General features: G+C 41.3%; 1 protein-coding gene across 3 annotated transcripts in view; it reads right to left on the reverse strand.

The window, feature by feature from the left end:
• The window catches only part of Lpin2 (lipin 2), a 54203-nt gene that overhangs the window by 3348 nt on the left and 31106 nt on the right, over positions 1 to 19749 (reverse strand). The window contains exons 5-20 of one of the 3 annotated variants that reach the window (XM_029564277.1): positions 18874 to 18981; positions 18144 to 18267; positions 16128 to 16470; positions 14182 to 14281; positions 9877 to 10064; positions 8303 to 8396; positions 7852 to 7921; positions 6942 to 7031; positions 5997 to 6079; positions 4878 to 5022; positions 3628 to 3776; positions 2702 to 2788; positions 1772 to 1924; positions 1161 to 1275; positions 692 to 772; positions 283 to 386 (exon numbers count right to left, since the gene is read on the reverse strand). In XM_029564277.1, coding sequence (XP_029420137.1) covers positions 283 to 386; positions 692 to 772; positions 1161 to 1275; positions 1772 to 1924; positions 2702 to 2788; positions 3628 to 3776; positions 4878 to 5022; positions 5997 to 6079; positions 6942 to 7031; positions 7852 to 7921; positions 8303 to 8396; positions 9877 to 10064; positions 14182 to 14281; positions 16128 to 16470; positions 18144 to 18267; positions 18874 to 18981 — 2034 coding nt within the window. The remainder of the gene's footprint in view (positions 1 to 282; positions 387 to 691; positions 773 to 1160; positions 1276 to 1771; positions 1925 to 2701; positions 2789 to 3627; positions 3777 to 4877; positions 5023 to 5996; positions 6080 to 6941; positions 7032 to 7851; positions 7922 to 8302; positions 8397 to 9876; positions 10065 to 14181; positions 14282 to 16127; positions 16471 to 18143; positions 18268 to 18873; positions 18982 to 19749) is intronic. The other 2 variants (XM_029564279.1, XM_029564278.1) reach the window with 2 other exon arrangements.

The raw sequence follows: 19749 nt of genomic DNA on the forward strand, positions 1-19749 counted from the left end.
GTTACTTTAAAACAGACGCAAGGTGCAAGATCCACGGGCTGTGAAGCAGGCTGTTTACACTAAAACAAGCTGAGGGGCTAGCTGCTCAACAGTCATTATGGCTCAGTCCCACCCCAGGGCCCAGATTCCTTCTACACAGTGAAAATAACCAGATATCCCTTAGACAACTGTTCATGAGGAAAAGATACCCCCCAAAGAGGCACAGCTTTGTCCAGGCAGGCCCAACCTTAGCTCTCGTCTACCCACAGCTGCACTCTGGCTGCAAACCTGGAATGCACTTACGATGACTTGTTTCCTTTGGTCCTTTCTTGTATTAATTCACCCTTGGGGTTCACGGTGAATATTCTACAGTCTGGAACTCCAACTTGAGTGTAAGCAAAGACATCCTGCAGAAGAAAACGGGAGAAGAAATGAGGAGTTACTTCCTCACAGGCCAGAAGCATTATGTCAACTGAAGACCAAGAAACTTTAGATAACCACAAACTAAAGAGCAGTGCCAAACCCAGAGGGTGCACAGGGTGTCAGAAAACCAGCAGCAAAGGAGAAAAGCCACGGTCTTCTGAGAACACGAGCCCGAGATACAACAATCCTGTAGGATACAGGACGCGAGGCAGGTTGAGAAAGGGGGAGCACTCGCACCATGTTGTGACTCAAAGGCAAGGGTTAGAGCCACTTAGAAGGTAAGGCACACCTGCCTGAGGAAGTGAAGTTCAAGCTGCAGAAACAAGGAATGTCTTCTGCCGTCCTTCTGGGACAGAGAGGCATCTGGAAACTGAATAAGCCAGCCTGCTGGTACAGACCTGTAATCGTAGCTACTCAAGGAGGCCGAGGTAAGAAGATTTCAAGTTCAAGGGGCCTGAGCTAGAGTGAGTTCAAGGCCAGCATGGGGAGCTTACTGAGACCCTGGCTCATAATGAAAAATTTAAAAGGGTTCACAATGAAAGCTCAATGGTAGAGTACATGTCAACCATGCTCAAGGCTCTAGGTTCAATCCTTAGTCCCGGGGGTAGGGGAAAGGACTACACCATGGACAACCCCCCTTAGCACAACAGCCATTTCTCTTTTGCTTATAGGTCTGGCTTGAGAACGGTTCTGCCCTAAAAAGCACCTCTCCCTGAATCTGGTTGCTAGAGTCCAGGGGGCACTCAGAAGACACTTACGTTGGGACGGTTTCCAAAGGCCGCATAAAAGGGCTGCTTAGATGGGGCAAACAGGTTCTTAATATCATTCAGACACTCAATTTTGAACTTCTCTGGTTTCTTTTCTATCACTTCCCTAAGGAAAAAAAAATATAATCAAATTCAAAATGGTAGTTTTTACTGTTGTATGTTTCTGGAAAGGTTTTAGCACTCACAGCTACCCTTAATTTCTTCTTTTTTAAAAATTTTATTTATTATCTTTATTTTATGTGTATGCATGTATTGCCTGCATGTAGGTAAGTGCACCCGTGTCATGCAATGCCCTCAGAGGTCAAAAGAGGCTGTCGGATCCCCTGAGACTGGAGTTACGGACAGCAGCTACCCTTAATTTCTTAGTCCTTTGGAACTGTCAGCTTTCTTTCTTTGCCAGTCAGTCTCACGAGAGAGTGGGTGAGAGAGCTTAAGGAAAGCACAAACTTTTTTCATCATATCTGACTGATCACTCCGAGAGCCAAAGAATGAGGAAAAGCACAGAAGCCCTACAGTCAGTGGGAGCCTGTCAGAACCCTGTCTATGCTCACACACTCCACTGTCTGCACCCCCACACCCCAGATTGCCCGCTGGAGAGCTACCTGTGGAAGGCGGAGAACAAACTGCTGGGGGACAGCATCAGGGGGCCCCGGGGCAAGATTGTGCCCTTGTCATTGACCCAGTGTAGGTAACCTCTGGTCATGTCAGCCATGCCGATGGCACGGGCAGAACAATACAGAAACTTGTAACCATTCCTAAAAAAAAACCAAAACACACACATATCCTGTTTAGCTCACATCTTTATGCTAAAAGAAAGGCAAAACCTTTACTATGAAAATCAATGAATTCTTGAGCTTAGCAGGAAAGCAGTTTAGTATTATAAGATTTCATTCCTCCATGGAGAACACCATGGGGAAAAAGGGTGTGTGCAAATATGACTGTTAAAGTACTGATGTAATACATGCAGCATCTCGTTTGGAAAGAAAGATCCAGAATGTGTAAAAAACATGGGACCATTTTTTTTAAGGTATCTGCTAAAAAGGAAATATACAAGCTATCTTAGGTGTAAGGATGGAAGCCATTCTGTAGGATGAGAAGCAAAATTACACCCCAGTGACTGACATAGGTCTCATATTACAACACTCTCCACTAATATTGAAGACAGTGCTATTCATTTGCAGATCAATGTAACAAATGTAGTATGATCCTACAGAGGTAATGGCATGAGTTTCCCTTAAGGAGCTGTTTTCCATGCATGCTTGTACAATCTATCTACCCAAAGAAATATAATTTTAAAATGCCCAGTAAGTAAACCAAAAAATGAAAATCAGCTCCTGCTAAATTCTAGCTAAAAGTAATTATTTTACACAGGTAAAACCCATAATACAATACCAAGTATACAAAGCTCTCAGTACATGAAAACAAAACATCTAGGCCGTAAACACACAAATTTATGTTATTTTCTCTAGCTTTTGAGCAAAGCAAAATTACAGCTCCCTGTAGCAAAAGGACATGTAGGAATAGATGCTTACTCATTGATGGAATGGTAGAGCTTTGCTATACCCTGATGAGTCCAGTCTTTACCCAGCTGTGGGAGAATTTGCCCCAAAGCATCAGACCTGGAAAGAGGGTAGACTTAGAATAGCTATTGGGAACCAAACATACAAAGCCAAACACTTTCCACTTGGTGGAATATCAGCTACCAATAAGCACAGGGCGGAGGAGCAGGCTGGGGATAGGCTATCACCGATTTCATTCTGACTTCATGCAACCCAAGACAGCCCTGTAAAAACACGCCTCTGAGGTGCTTCTAGAAGTGGAGTCACATGAAAGCCCCATGTTCATTTTCAGAGATAATTTACTATCTCATCTTCTTTCTCTCATCCCTTCTCAACAGCTTGTCTTTTTTTTTAAACTTTAAAGTTTTTTACAAAAACTTTATTGAGAATTTCACACACACATATAACGTGTTTTGATCAAATCCATGCCTACTCCCTCCCCTCCAACAGTCCGCCCTTTGAAGAGGTAACCCTAAAATCTTTTAAGGATTAGATACAAGATCCCAAATACTTTTGACATTTTTTTGCATTTGGAACAAAGTATGTTGCTAACAGGCCCAAGAACATTTTGACTTTTAGCCCAGAAACTGGCTACATTTCTTTGGGGTCTTTTTACCCTAACTGCCTAGCCAATTCCTACCTCCTATTCTTATCACACCATCCTCTGGCTTGTTTTTTTTTTAAATACTAGAATTTGGAGATCAAATAGCCAAATCTTTCCAAAAGTTATTTTTGACAATTCATTTGTATGATAGCACCTATTTCCTCCTAAGACTTCACTAAGGATGTCTTAAGATATATGATTTAAAGGACACTTTCTATTATGGCTGAGGACTGAGTACCCCCTCCCCCAACCCAGATACTTCCTGCTCCCCACAGCAGGCTCAAGCTTAGCTTACTTGGTTATTGTTCCATCAATATCAGAAATGATGATCTTGTCATTCCAGTTCCACAGGTAAATCGTGCCTGCACAGCGGCAGGTGCCCTGATACTGGGTTGTAATACTAAACACAACATCATTGGGACCATCGTGAAGTTTCAGTTTTGCCTGTAATAAAAAGCATACAAATAAAATCAGCTGAAAATATATACTTCGGAACAGAGCTTAAAACAGAACTCTGGACATACAGCTTCTTTGGTGTCAGCACGTAACTCAGCCCAAGCCTGCCCACAAAAGGGTGAAAGGCACTGCTTGAGCAGTGCTTCTCAATTCCAAGGACTTTCTGATCCCCCATAGAACAAAACCTTCCCATCGTCCTTCATCCGTGAAACCACTGCCCTGCCACAGCCTCTTGCGAGACGCAGAAATGCTATTTCATTCTAAAAATCTGTCAAAATGAGATGGAGAAAATCAAACAAGGGGAAATCTAAAATGTCATTGCTCTACTACCATATGTAGCTCCTAAGAGGCAGTGAGTGGTCCAGAGCTGAGTGAACAGTAAGAGTTACCAAAGAAGCATGTTAAAAATACTGATTTCTGGGGCTGGAGAGATGGCTCAGCAGATGAGAGCACTGACTGTTCTTGCAGAAGACCTGGGTTCAAATCCCAGCTAACAACTGTCTGTAACTCCAGTTCCAGGGGATCTGACAGTCTCTTCTGTCCTCTGTAGGCATTGCATGACACGGGTACACTTACCTACATGTAGGCAATTACACGCATACACATAAAATAAAAATAATAAAATACTTAAAAACTTTTTTTTAAAAATACTGATTTCTGGGCTGGAGAAATGGCTTAGCAGAGGACCTAGGTTCAGTTCCCAGCACCCACATGGCAGGTAACAACTGTCTGTAACTCCAGTTCCAGAGGACCCAATGCCCTCTTCTGGCTTCCATAGGCATTGCAAGTACATGGTGCACTTTTAATATGCATGCAGGCAAAACACTCATGCACATAAAATAAAAATAAATAAAAGTTAAAAAAATACTGATTTCTTTGGTTTACTCCCAGAAATGAAGGCAGGAGGTCTGGGTGGGGAGGAACCCATGTTACCAGCTCCCTGGACTGGCCTGACTGCACACCAGGGTCTGGGGTTACTGTTCCCTGGGGAGAAGCATTTAAATAAGTACACACTGTGTGTGTGTGGGGGGATGGATGGAGGGTTACTAGGAAGCACTATTGAACCCACAATAATCATATGAAACTTACAATCTGGTCTGAGGAGAGTCGGAGAGACTTCTTATATGAAGTTGTGCTGCAGTGACTCAGTGTCTCCATGGAGATGGTGTCTGCTTTGATTGATTCTTCCAACTCCTGTGACCCATCATCACTAGAAGTGTCATCTTCAGCCGGCCTATCCAACACCAAACTAGTTACTAAGAGGAATTGTGTTTTGTTGATAAGACAGTTTAATTTAGGATCAGGAAAATAAAGAAGCGTCACATGCCCATACTTTTAGCCCCCAGGAGGCTGACGCTGAAGGACTTCAATTTCAAGGCCAACCTGGGCTACATAGGAAAAAAGAGGGGGAGAGAAACCACAACCTTTTAAGGATGGCAAGAGCTGTTTGCTCTACCACTTGTCCATATCCAGTTACTATGCCCTAACTATGCACATCATTAACTGAAAAGGCCACTGCCTTTCTCCCTCTTGTAAATGGCTAGCTAGTTACTTCTAGTTTTGACCTGTTATTTTCTGTTGTGTCAAGTGAATGCTGTTCAGGTCCACCTATTCTAACAACTATGTGTTTTAAAAGATACAGATTAAAGAAAATGTTGTGCATATCAATTTTAAAAAAGCTGGTGAATTTCATTTTGTACACTCCTTCAGTGAGGAGTAAAGAGGAGAAAGATAAACTCCCGGGCTGGACTGCTTAGGAGAGAGGAGACAGCACTGAACTGGGGACAGAAATGCACAGCGGAGCAAGTCTTCTGTGGCTCAGCCAACTTGAAAGGTCTAGAGAAGGCAACACACCCAAACCCACTCTTCTTCACGCGTCCCTCTGCTGCCTGACAGGCAGGGAGCAGGGGCACCAAAACAGGCCCCACGGTGTCCAGGATCCTTTCCCAAATCCTACCTTTCCTAGCAGTAACTCCACGGCTCTGTGATGGCGGCAAGATATTTAGAAGTAGTGATAAGCGTATTTAGTCCTCTAAACTGATTAACTGCTTATCTACTGAGTGGCACTAGCAAGTCACTTAATGTCATGTCTATCTACAGGAGGAAGATGTTTCTGACTAAAATGAAGTACAAGTGCCAAGATCAACTTTGATGTGACAGCCAAGCAGGAGTTGCCCGAGGGCTGTGAGGAAGGACAGGGCTTGGCACCTGGCACTGGTCGGCTCCTCAGTGCTCAAAGGCATGTCATTGGTTGGCAGAACCTCAGATTTTCCCTCCTTGGTCTCTGGCAGCTAAAAAAAAAAAAAAGGATGATAATTTTAATGCACAATGTTTTCTTTACACATGAGCCAGAATTCAGCTGTAGCCCCTGCTAAGAAAGAAAAACCTCAACTCATGACCATGAACTTGAGAAACTGACTTCCTCTACTTGGGAGCTGAAAACAGGTGAAACCCCAGAATCCTTTTTAGAGAGCTCCAGAAAATGAAGACTTAGCTATCATCCATTCAGTGTCAGTCTCTGGATGAACCTACTCTCCTGGTGCTTTGCTAGAAGAGCAGGCACTGGATATTTTCATGTAGATTTGTGCAGGATTATAACCTTTTAGTTGCGCCTGAAAGGTAGCACGGGGAGTAGAAAAGGCATAGCTGTCAAGTCAGACTCTAGGTTAGTCACAGTTCCTGGACCAGTTACACGATTTCACCAGTTCTAGCCTCTTTGTGCCTAAGCTTCCTAAAAATGGCCTAAAAATTCAAACATCTCTGGTGCTAAGCACCACTGCAGCACCTGCATGCAGTGACTGCTCAGAAGTGGGCACTACAGAACAGCAACTGTAGCCTACTTCTTTTTCCTAAAAAAAAAAAAAAAGTCTTATTTTTTTTAAATTTTATGTGTATACGTATATTGCCCAGGTATATTGCCTACATATATGTATGTGTGCCAATGTTGTGCAGTGCCAGTGGATATCAGAGGGGGCATCAGATCTCTTGGAACTGGAGTTACAGATGGTTGTTAGCCGCCATGTGAGTGCTGGGAACCAAACCTAGGTCCTCTATAAGAGCAGCCAGTGTTCTTAACCACTGAGCCATCTCTCCAGTGTGTGTTGCCAACTTATGTGTGGCAAAAAGTGTTGAAATAAATCATAGATCCATTACCTGTTTGGTCATGCTTTCCCTCTTACGCCAAAACCACCAGCGACCAGATTTTTTTGGCATCTTGTCTTTAACCCAGGACTCGACTGTGGCCTGCAAACAGTCAACATGGGTCAATATGGGCAATCTAGTAGTTGTAAAGTATTGATTCCTCTCTACCATTAGCCTACAGGACAGCACCTTGTTCTAGAATGCTAGTGATACACTATGCACCTCCCAAATCCATCCAGTGCTTTAGGTAGCCCAGAAAGGAAGACATTTCCTTTGGCAGCAGCAAGGCTTTGTGGCAGTTTCGTGGTAAGGCCTGGGGGTGTGGCTGCAGAGGACCTAGGGTTCTGTAGCAGCTTTTACTATCTTTGGAGCATGTGGCTCTCATGACACAAGGACTAACCAGGTTAATGATGTCTTGCTGGTAGAGAGAAGACTCTAGATAACGTGTCTCAGCCACAATCTGAACCAACTGCACCTATGTCATGTTTCTGGTGGCCACATCACCCACTTCTTGCTGCTTTTCCCCATATTAATAAGAGGAAGAAGTCTTATTCCTTGATTTCATTTTAAACTTATGATATTGTAAAAATCTCTTAACTTCATTCTGCCTTTGCTTCTGTGGCACTGGGTACTGAACTCAGACCCTTATGTATTCCAGGAACATGTTCTATCAGTGCGCTACACTCTTTACCCAAATCTCTGAACCTTTATACATCACCAGAGGCTGGTATAAATACTTAAAAATAAGAGGGAAAAGTGGCAGGCAGGTTTTAGTAGGCAAATACAGCAATTTGGATCTTTGATATGAAAGTCTAAACTCAAAATTTTGACTAAAACCCATTTCAGAAAACAGACATATGAATGTTCTGACTACTGAATGCTGTAGATACTTTGAAGAAGGTTTCACATGCAGACCACTCACTTTAGGCAAACTCTTCTGGAACACTTGTAAGCTAAGGATCATGGGAGCAGCCAAAGCCCAGTTATAGTAACTACGAGAAACAAAAATTGTGCAAAATCATTACACAGAGAAAGAAGAAGAGAGAAGCAAAGCAGGATGGGTATGTGGGGGGGGGGTAGAAAAGTAACCTTTCAAACTGTTTATTCTTTTCAATAAAAAGATGGGGAATGAAGTTTCTGTTACATGAAAAATTTGCTTTAAGCCAAGCTTCTCTGAACAGAGAAGTAGTAAATCTATAAAATGGAATAACAGTGTTTCAATGACTCATTTAAAACAAGCTGATGCTTCAGTCCCACTTGAAGTCACTGCCTGTTGGCTCATTATATGAGATGACAAATTTTGTGAACCAAGAAAACTATGACAGCTAAAACAACAAGAGTGTTTAACAATGATCAAACTAAGTTATATTTACCGGTTATATATCCTTATTACCAGGTTAGGATTGTCTATAAGTCCAGGGTTCTCTGCAAATTCATGATAAGTAATGATATGCTCCATGAATTTTTCTGCAATGTAAAATAATGATCAGCTTGGTTAGAGAGTATATGAATTCCTGTAAGAGGGGGACAGTACTCTTTGCACTACAGGACTTGTTAGTTAAGGGGAAAAAATGTAACTCCTCTTTAAAAAAGTTAAGTGTTAAGTATTGGATACTTTCTAATTTTTTCAGGACCAAAAAAGCTCCCTTCTTTCATACCCCACCCCTAGCTGTCATTCCAAGCCAGTTCTAGGGCTATTCTTTAGTACTTTAAAAAAATATTTTATTTATTATTTATATTGTATGTGTATGAGTGTATTGCCTGCATGTATGTAAATGCACCTGTGTCCTGCAATGCCACAGAGGTCAGAAGAGGGCTTCAGATTCTGCTGGAACTAGAGTTAAGGATGGTTCATAGCTGCCATGTCATAGAGGATCCGCCTGCCTCTGCCTCCTGAGTGCTGGTATTAAAGGCGTGCGCCACCACACCCGGCTTATTATTTTTATTTTATGTGTATGAGTGTACTGCCTGCATGTGAGTACACCCGTGTCATACAATCACCTTTAGTACCTCTAAGGAGAGACACAAGAAAAGTGTTAATATGATGGTACTAACCTTGGAAAGAAAAGCTTGTGCTCTAGGTTCTAGGAACATTCACCACAGGCCATTGGCCAAACTGAGAAAATATTGTTTAATTTAAAATAAATAAAAAATTGTCAGATACCCATGTCTATAATCCTGCTACTTGGAAGGCTGAGGCAGGACAAGTGAGGGCACCAGAACTGTCTAGACTGTATACTGAGTTCTAGACTGCACATTGTGTTTAAGGCTAATGTAGACAACTTAGTAAAACATTATCTAAACTAAAATAAAAAGGAAATTAGATGTATCTCATGGGACAGTGCTTGCCTAGCATGTGCATGGCCCTTGGTTCAGTCCTCGCACAAGGGATGGGGGACCAGAAGGTAGAAGAATATGAACAGTGGAATCCTGGGTGCTCCACCTCACCTAGAGACACTCTACCTGCCTACTTGATCAGATCCTTCCTACTCTACAGTGGTGTGTATACCACATAGCCATCTCTCAAGCTGGAAACAGAAAGTAATCCTCCTTTTTCCCAGAACACTGAAAGACTGTCTACTTAGTGAACCATCACAGTTTCACAGCCTCAAGGCCCCGTCTTCATGGTTGAATCTCAGTGTTTGTTAGGAAGGCAGCTGGGCCCCAATCCCGCTGCTCAGCAGACAGGGCAGCCTGTAAGCTCTCACCTTTTGAATTTGAAACTAGAAACTTCAAGCCTCCCTCACAAAACTACGCCATTAAAGGCATAATGGCATAATGTTTGGCTAAGGGCCAAACATTAAAGAAAGATAATTGATATACAAGGCCAGTAAAGAATGTGGACAACCCAGAATGGTTAAAAGCAGATTTACAAAGGCAGATTTTAAATCAAATGATCACCAGGCTGCTCTATGAGGCGAAGACTGGGTATGTCTGCCCAGCATACCTTTAGAAATCTCTCCATTCTCACTGAGGCCTCCACAAAGGGAGAGAGTGACATCTGGTAAGTCCATGGCAGAGTCTGAGAGGCACTCGGTGCCACTATCTGCTGCTGCACTTCCCACAGACTGTGGGGACTGGGAGCCAGAAAACGTGTCAGACTCAGGCCACTGCCTGGAACCGGGATCTGTTTCACTGCAGCGGGGGAAGGAAAGAAGAATTAAAAAAAATATATTTTATTTGTTATTTTTATTTTGTGTATGAGTGTATTGCCTGCATGTATGTGAGTGCACCTGTATCGTGCAATGCTGCAGAGGTCAGAAGAGGGCTTCGGATTCCCCTGGAACTGGAGTTAAGGATTGTTTTTTAGCCGCCATGTGGGTGCTGGGAATCGAACCCGGGTCCTTTGCAAGAGCAGTCAGTACTCTGAACTGCTGAGCCATCTCTCCAGCCCCGGAAAGAAGAATTTTTGAAAAAGATTTATTTTTATCTGTGTGAATGCTTTGCCTGTGTGGATGTATGTGAACTGCATGCATGCCTGGGGACCAGAAAAGGATGTTGGAACTGCTGGAACTGAAGTTACAGACAGCTGTGAGCCCCCATGTGAGTTTTAGGAACCAAACCTCCATCCTCTGTAAGAAGAATAAATGTTGAACCATCTCTCTAGCCCTGAGAGAGGTATTTAATCTATCACAACTCCTTATATTTTTGGCTTAGTAGATGGTCCTCTGGGGGAATCAAATCAAACAGCATATTCTAAGAGGAAGCGACAATCAGACATGACTTTCATGGTGTGTGTGTGTGAGTGTGTGTGTGTGTGTGTGTGTGAGAGAGAGAGAGAGAGAGAGAGAGAGAGACAGAGAGAGAGAGAGACAGAGAGAGAGACAGAGAGACAGAGAGGAGAAGCACTCAAGTGTGGGAGCACACAGGCAGAGGCCAGAATATGATGTTAGGGGTCTTCTTCTATAAAGAGGAAGTCTTGTTGCCTTGAGATAGGGTCTTTCACTGAACTGGAAGCTTGCCATTTGGCCGGCCATAGCTTTTAAGATTTAACACCCCCCTCCCAATGCTGGAGTCACAGGCAAAGGCAGCAACTATGCCTTTTTCTGAGGGTGCTAGGGATTTGAACTCAGGTCTTCATGCTTGCACAGCAAGCACTCTTCATCCACTGAGCTACTTCTCTAGGCCCCTGACATAGCTTTCTTTAAGCAGTGTTTAAAATCACAGGATAAATGACACTAGCAAGAACCTAATACTACGGAATTAACTGCGAATGCAGCAAAAAGTTTACAAAGCCACTTCGTTGTTCAAAATGATGCAAACTGTTCAACTGTGGCCTTTCTGACGGTAATTAAAAGAGTTATAAACATTTATTTACATTTCCATAATGAAAATGACAGCATAGTTAAGAAAAATATAACACGTGGAAACTTTTCTGATGCTGAATTCCAGGAAAAAGGCATGGTATTATATACATATTTCCTGTCCAACTTAAAAAAACCCAAGCATAAGGGTTTTCTAAATCTTATCTAAAACTAATTTTAAAAAGAAGACATTAATTACTTAAGAAACAAGTACTCAGGCGGCTAAACACACCTAGAGAAAAGAAAATTGCCTCTATAACAGTGAGGCCCAGAACTAAAGATGAGGGAATTCTCGATTTTTCTAGATACGGCACAGAAAACTTGGTCAGAACATGAGCACATGGCCAACTCTGTAATGGAACTTAAAAACAAGAAGCAGCATTGTATTTCTTACTCACAAATACTTACTACTTTTGAGTTTTGCAATTTTTTTCCCCCTCTTTTTTGAAACAGGGTCTCCCTGTAGCCCCAGCTGGCCTGGAACTCACCATGTAGACCAGGCTGGTCTTGAACTTACAGAGATCTACCTGCCTCTGCCTCTCAAGTGCTGGGACTGCAGGCATGAACCACCATGCCTGGTGAGTTTTGCAAGTTTTAATGGAATATTGGGGTGTTCGGTTTTTTTTTTTTCCCCTAGAAGTCAGCTTTTTTTTTTTAGAAGTACTGGGGATTGAACCCAGGGCACTCTTGCATTCTAGGCCAGCATTCTGCAACTGAGTCATACCCCCAATGCAAAAAGCCAAGGGTTCTGGATAGCAGACTTATAGACATGCAGACATGTTCCAAGTAGGAAGTAGTTTTAGGTTTGGGGAAATTTTCTCTTAATAGCAACGCATGTTCACCTCCAAAAAATTGCGATTAAACTAATATTCTCACTGAAGATGGTTAAAAAGCTAAACCTGCTGAGAAACGGTAAGCAGCAATACCCATGTGGGGAGGGTACAGAGGAGCAGGGCCCATGCTTGGCCCAGAAGATGGCTGTGTTGTCTTTAGGGGGCACATAACGAGGATCCAGTGGCCACATGACTGAGCTGTGGATATGGGAAAGGGTGTGTCGCACTCCACAAGTGAGGTCTTTTCTTCTTTCCTGTCTTTTGCTTGTAAATGCTAGACTCTGAGGCCTGAGACGATGGTGGAGCCTTGAGATAGAGGGAGACTGTGTTCCTAAATGCCTGTGTGTAAACATGAGCACTGGGATGCTATCTGAGAGCAAGAAATAAGGCTCTACTGTGGAAACTACCAAGACCTTGGGCTTTATCAGTTACAGCAGCTGCTGTCTCCAATTAGTAATAACATTTAAACTGACTGACTCAGCATGCTGCCAATCCACAAGAGTGACAGCACCTGCAGGAAAGTTTAGCTATACAAAATGATGGCTATTTAATAGCAAAGACAGTGACAATTATGACAAATCATGCTGATATACAACAAAATAGACTATGACTTGCCTCAGTAATTGGTTCTTATATAAATAACCCTATCCAGTAAAATTATAACACAGTAAGGTTTCATTGCATTTAGTGACTTGCCCTATTTCTTGAAGATATTAAAAAAAATCGATGTGAATAAAGGTCTGAGAAATATGAAAGTGACAACTCAAAGATTATATTTTCCCATATTCCCATATTTTCTACTAAAAAACTCCAGCAATGTTATTTTTTTCATCTTAAAAAAAAACTTATTACTTCAAATAAAATGTGTAGATATTTTGAAGTAATTTAGGGTTAGAGAGGCAGGAAGGAATTTTAAGAACCTCCTAAACATATCTGTCAAAAAACTTAAATATCTTATGTCACTTTTATCTTTCTATTCCAAGTAAAAATGAAGCTTGGTTCCTAGTAATTCATTTAAAAGTATGTAATTATGTATATGGCTCAGTAGATTCAAGCCATACTTTCTGTGAGAAAATAAAAACTGGGTTTTATAACTGGTATATCATGTAAGAATTCCTTTAAGGTTGGAATGAACTTGGGAAGACAGTTCACACACATTAGATTTGAGGCTCAAGGTTTTAAAATAATGAGGGATGGAAGAGAGTGGCTGTGTGACCGATGGTGCAAACTGTGGGCGATGTGGGGAACAGAGGACCACCTGGAATGGGGCCTTGTAAGATTTGAATTCATAAAAGGCTACAGACTCTTCAAAGGAGTGAAGGCATTCTTTGTAAATTGTTTAAAAATCAAAATGTATTATTTAAAAATACGTAATTATGGGGCTGGAGAGGTGGCTCAGTGGTTAAGAGCACTGGTTGCTCTTGCAGAGAAGCTGAGTTTGGTTCCTAGCACTCACACGGCAGCTAACAACCATCTGTAACTCTAGTTCCAGGGGATTCAATGTGCTCTTCTGGCCTCTGCAGGCATTGCATGTACAGGTACACTTATGTGCAAGGTAGCATATTCATACACATAAAACAAAATTTTAATTAAATGCATAACTAAACAAAAGCTAAAGGTTTTTCCTAAGCACACTGTTCGCTATTAATGACTGTAAAAATAAAGTACTAATCGAGGGCCACAAGATGGCTCAGCAGGTCTCACAGGATTTGTTGTGCAAGCCTAGTGACATGAGTTTGATTCCTTGACATCCATATGGGGGAAGCAGAGAACTGACTCTATTGTCCTCTGACCTCCACATTATGCACAGTGGCACAAGTGTGCCATACTCACACACAACAGTAATATTAAAATTTTTTTAAAAGGCACTAATATAAAGTCAAATACCCTTATGTAGGTTTAACTGGTCTCTCTCTTTACCTAATCAAATGTTTTCATAAACATCTAATTTCAAATTATTAGAGTAAAAACAACAAATACTATTTATGGGCTTTCCAAAATCTGGAATATTAAGAACATTTAGCTAAAAGACAATCACTTTGTTCCTTTTCTTCAGATGAAATAATAAGAATGTTTCAGAGTTGTTTACATGTTAACAAACAAAGCACACACTACCTTTTAGGGAAATAGAGAGCTGCCACCTCAGGTTCTAGAGCCTTTAAGTCATCGAGATAAATATCATCAGGTCCCTGGTGCTGACTTCTCTTATGGACACCTATTTTTATTAAAAAAAAAAAAATCAGAGGTAAGAATGTATTAACTATTTACAATTCTGCAAGACAACGAGATTTCCTGGGGGAGGGGGGTAGTCTAGTCCTACAGAGTACGTTCTTACATAGTATGTCTAGGGTATTTAAGAGTAAACTATTTTAATGTCTACAACTTGCCTTCAAATAGTTAAAAAAAATCAAATGTGTCTGGGTACGGGCATGAGGAAGGAGGAAGGAGAAAGCACTCCATTAAGCAAGGAAGCACACTGTCCATCATGTAATGACATTTTAATGGATGGACAAATATACAATGGTGGTCCCATAAGATTACAACAGACCCGATACGTTCTAGCACCTAGTGATGCTGTAGCTACTGTAGCACTTCAGGTAACACATTTTCATGTCTGTGATGATGCTGTGTGTTGCTAGTCCTGTATCAGTGCAGCATGTCCAGTTTCATACAAGATAATGATAACGGCTGAGCGCCTGCTTTATGTATTCATTGTTCATCACTATGGTGGGGCACACTCCCATTTATCTATTGACAGCTCACTGTAAAACTATACCATGCCATAGCCTGGCAGCAGCCCTGTCCATTTAATGTTCACTGCATCTCCTGAGTACAAGAGGCCAGGTCCAAGGTTTGCTTTACAACACCTTGGTTTGTGTAAAAACACTGTGACGTTCACACAATACTAAATTGCCTAATGACACAGTTCTTAGACCATATCCATCATTAAGGATCTATCATGGTAAGTATATAATTCTCATAAGAAAGTGGGGGGGTGGAGAATAAACTCAAAGAATGCAAAGAATTGTGGGAACCATTCAGCGTTCTTAGTTCTATGAACTTCTTCTGTACTGTGTGCTAGGACCACAGGTCACTATTACCTAGATGAACATAAAGCTTTCACATAGAATTGGATATAGCCCTGCACAGTTCTTAGAACAGAACAAATGGTATACAGACTTTTGGTGAGAGCCAGTCAGCTACACAGTCAGGTTTGGCCACCAACAGCCTTGACAGTAAGTTTTTTATTTTAGATAACACTTCAAAATGATCTAAAGGCCTTTATCTGCACTGCGTATTTATTAACTTAGTTTGTGATACTGTAACCTTTGCTATTTGATTATTTTTTTAAAGTGAAGTATTCAGCTAAGTATGTTTTAGGTAAGGTTTTACTTCCCTAAAAATAGGATCCAAGCAAGTGTCTGGAGTTATGTAAATCTGATGCTCACTGTACCAAGTATCGACAGGTAAAAAAGCCTGTGCTGAAACTACTCCATAGTGATGCAGAGCTGTTGAGCCAAGAGTAGGAGTCCACTTTCTCCACACTATTTTAAGAGACAAATGAACTTTACTTCATCTAAGCAGATGTTTGAGGAGAAAAAATTTTTCTCACTTTTTTTTTTTCCTATTTAAAACATAAACTCATGTTAAGATTTCACTTTACACACCTAGTCAATGATGAAATGCACCATGTAAACCTTGGAAGGACCTTGGTTTAAGGTTCTTAGTCTATGTGGGGGATAGAAAAATGCACTCTTCATGGTGACAAGTACCGGCACTGTACCGGCACTGTACTTGTTAACTGACTGGAACTCGTTCATTTATTCTCTCAGTAAATACTTCTCAAAGGCCTGATCCGTCCCAACTCAGAAGATAGCAGTGGGGATGTTTAAGTCTAGTTCTGATGGAGCTCACAAAATAAGAGAAGCCATAGAAGGTAAGTCATCACAATGAAGTGTGCAGTGGTGACCCATACTTCTCACTGGAGACCACGAGTCATACATTATGTAAAATGCTGAACAGAATATCTACATCCACAGAATGTGACTTCAAACACTTACCTTTCTTCTTTGTTGGCGAGTCCACTTTAGCAGTTGGTTTGGGTTCTGAGGGAGCCTCCATTGAGGATGAGCTGGGAACATGGTCTGCATCTAACATACATGAAATCTGAAGAGCCTCAAGAGGTGTCTCGGAAAGTTCTGCGGTAGTTCTATCACTCGGCTGCTTACATAGAGCTCTGGGCTTGGGTTTCACTATGGTACAGACAGTGTCTTCAATGGCAGCATCCTTCTCAACTTCTCTTATGAGGCTGTCTTCACTGGGAATTACCCGAAAATGGGTATTTTCTGATGGTGTAATTGTAGCTGTCCTAGGATGATAGTCATATCTTTCTCTCTTGTTGACCTAGACAGGTGCATTGTTTAAAAATTAATTTCAAATATATTTGTTATGATACATTTTTCTTTTTTAAAATATATTTTTATTTATTATTTTTATTTTATGTGTAGGACTGTATTGCCTGCATGTATGTGAGTGCACCTGTGTCATGCAATGCCACAGAGGTCAGAAGCGGGCGTTGGATTTCCCTGGAACTGTAGTTAAGGACAGTTCGTAGGCACCATGTGGGTGCTGGGAATTGAACCTGGGTCCTCTGCAAGAGCAGTTAGTGCTCTTAACCGGTGAGCCATCTCTCCAGCCCCTTTTTCTCTTAAAAAAAAGTACTTTATTATTTTTATTTTATGTGTGTGAGCAAACTGCCTGCATGTAGGGAGGTACGCCTGTGTTGTGTAATGCCTGTGGAGGTCAGAAGAGGGCTTTGGATCCCCTCAAACTGGAGTTAAGGACAGTTGTTAGCTGCCATGTGGGTGACGGGAACCTGGGAACGAAACCTGTGTCTTCTGCAAGAACAGCCAGTGCCCTTAACTGCTGAGCAATCTCTCTAGCCCCCAGCTCTTTTCAGTTTTTTTTTTTTTTTTTATAGACAGGGTCTCCCTGTAGTCTCAGTTGGCCTAGAACTCTCTATGTTCCTCTATTCTCAGAGATCCACCTGCTTCTGCCTCCCAAGTGCTGGGATTAAAGGCATGTGTGCCACCATGCCTGGCACGATCTATTTTTCTTAAGCTAGTATGTTAATTTTTAAGGTAACATATTAGCTGTAAGTTAAATGAAGTAGTCCACAATTGGCAAAATAATTACAATTTGTTCAACATCATGATTTTTTTTTTTTTTTTGGTCTTTTTGAGACAGGGTCTCCCTGTAGCCCCAGCTGTCCTGGAACTCACTATGCAGACCAGGCTGCCCTTGAACTCACAGAGATCCGCCTGCCTCTGCCTCCCAAGTACTGGGATTAAAGGCGTGTGCCACCACACCTGGCCTCAACATCATGCTATTTATAAGCTATATATATAATTGTTTACTATGAAGAGTTAAAAACTGGAGAAAACAAAAAAGTATGACAATTTTCAGATACTATAGTAGAAAATGCTTATTTTGAGGAAAACAACTTACAGTTTTAAATGAAAAGTTAATCCTGCTTAAACTACTTCAAGGTTCATTACATCAATTTAAAAGTAATCATAAACATAAGCAAAATCTGTATTTTTAAAAAACTAATTTCAACAGACAATCTAAATGTTTTTTTCAAGAAATGTAGTTTTCTACTTTATTCTTCTTTGATTGTGAGCTGGCAAAAAAGTTTTAATAACTCCCTCCCTCCCTCCCTCTCTTGATGCTGGGGATGGAACCCAGAGCCTCCTATGTATGCTAGGCAAGTATCTTACCAAGTGAGCTCCACCCCACCCCAACTTCAGTAATTTAAAAATTCAGTGTGGAAATTTTAATTTCCTTTAACATTTTCTTACATTAATAAGCAATCAACATTATTTTTTATAAAGAAAACTGGATTCCTTCAGTTTCAAGTAAATATATAGAAATGTTATGAAAAATGTTAATTTTTCAATTTACTTTTACAACCACAAGAGGGCAATGCTGTCATTATACTATGTGAGCTCAGTTACAGATGGCTCTTCAGGTGTTTACACATCCCACAGGCTTTCCAGAACCGCCCACATTAGTACCTTGGTAGACTCTGGGAACCCGCCCCATGTCCACTCCATGTGAGACTCAGACCTCAGCAGGCTCTCCGCTGGTTTCACCTCCAGCTCTGAATCGCTCTTAGGACACACTGCCTGGGGATAAGTGCTACAAACACGGGAGCAAAGTAAAGCAAAGCTTCAGCATTCCTGAGGTTGACAGAGCGAAGCACATACAAGGTTTTAAATGACCACTACAGATACAAATGCTCTAAGGAACTCAATTATTTCTTCCACTTGGGGTTCTTAATAAAATAAAAATCCAATTAGTGTTTACTGAGGATCTACCAGGTTCTCTGTAAAGACTTCACTGTATGCAGTTCGTGTCTCACAGGCGATCAATGAGATAGGCAATTTGCAGGACAGGAAAGGCACAGAGAAGTGGGTTTAATAATCAGTTAATACACATAGACTTGATCACAGAATAAACAGTGAGACCATATGCTCTCCTACTATATTACTTAGCTGGTACCAAACCCCTAGAATTTAATAGTAGACATGGCCAATTCTGTGCTGGTTATCCACATTTACAATTGGCAAACACTATTAGAGTAAGATTAAATTTAGAAAAAAATAATTGAGAAAAACAGTTCATATTCATGTTAAAGTTTTAGTGAACAGATACTCTATTATATGAAATTATATCACTGTAGAATGTCATAGACACTGTTAGGTATGCTCCTCCCCTTTAAGAAAAAAATTCAAAGATACTTACGTTTCTAATGGAGACCAATCTCCATCAGATAAGGGGTAGTTGTGCCCGGAATGGAAGAGGGAAGGTTCCTTATATTCTTCTTCCTTTAAGGAAGCATTTGAAGATCCTCTATGAAAGGGGGGTGGGTAGGAATGATATTTACGTCAGCTTTAAAATGGCCTCCAAATCTACTGCCAAGTCTCCTAAAACAGAGTTACATGGTTGGTAATATCCTTTTAAAAGGGGACTATGAACAATGGAGGATTCACCAAAGACCCAGTGTATACTATTGCAATCACTAGCTATGTTATAGAGGAAGGACAGAAAAAAAATGTGATTAAAAATCCCTTTTCGCTGAGTATAGTGATGCATGCCTTTCTTTCATCTCAGTAGAAGTAGAGGAAGGCAAATACATAGAGAGTTACAGGCCAGGTAGGGCTACAAAGTAAGACACCACAGTTTCAAAACAAAAACCATACAAAAAAAGGATCTGGATAGATGGCTTAGCCGTTAAGAACACTTGCTTCTCTTGCAGAGGATCCAGTTCAGTTCCCAGCACCCACATGGGAGCTCACAACTTCCTGGAACTCCAGTTCCAGGAGATTTGATGCCCAATTCTCGCCTCCATGGGCACTGCATGCACGTGGTATACTTACATGCAGGCAAAACACTCATACACACTAAATTTAAAAAAATAAAAACAAAAAGAACCCCAAAGAACAAAATGTGGTAGAGCATGTGCCTAGCATTCATAAGATCTTGGGGTTTGATCAATCCTCTCCCCAAATTTCCTTCTTATATCCCTCAGGGCAATGTGTGTGTGTGTGTGTGTGTGTGTGTGTGTGTGTGTGTGTGTGTGTGAGAGAGAGAGAGAGAGAGAGAGAGAGAGAGAGAGAG

This window comes from Nannospalax galili, unplaced genomic scaffold, assembly GCF_000622305.1.
Source record: "Nannospalax galili isolate Female #2095 unplaced genomic scaffold, S.galili_v1.0 scaffold155, whole genome shotgun sequence".
In the NCBI taxonomy this organism is placed as follows: Eukaryota; Metazoa; Chordata; class Mammalia; order Rodentia; family Spalacidae; genus Nannospalax; species Nannospalax galili.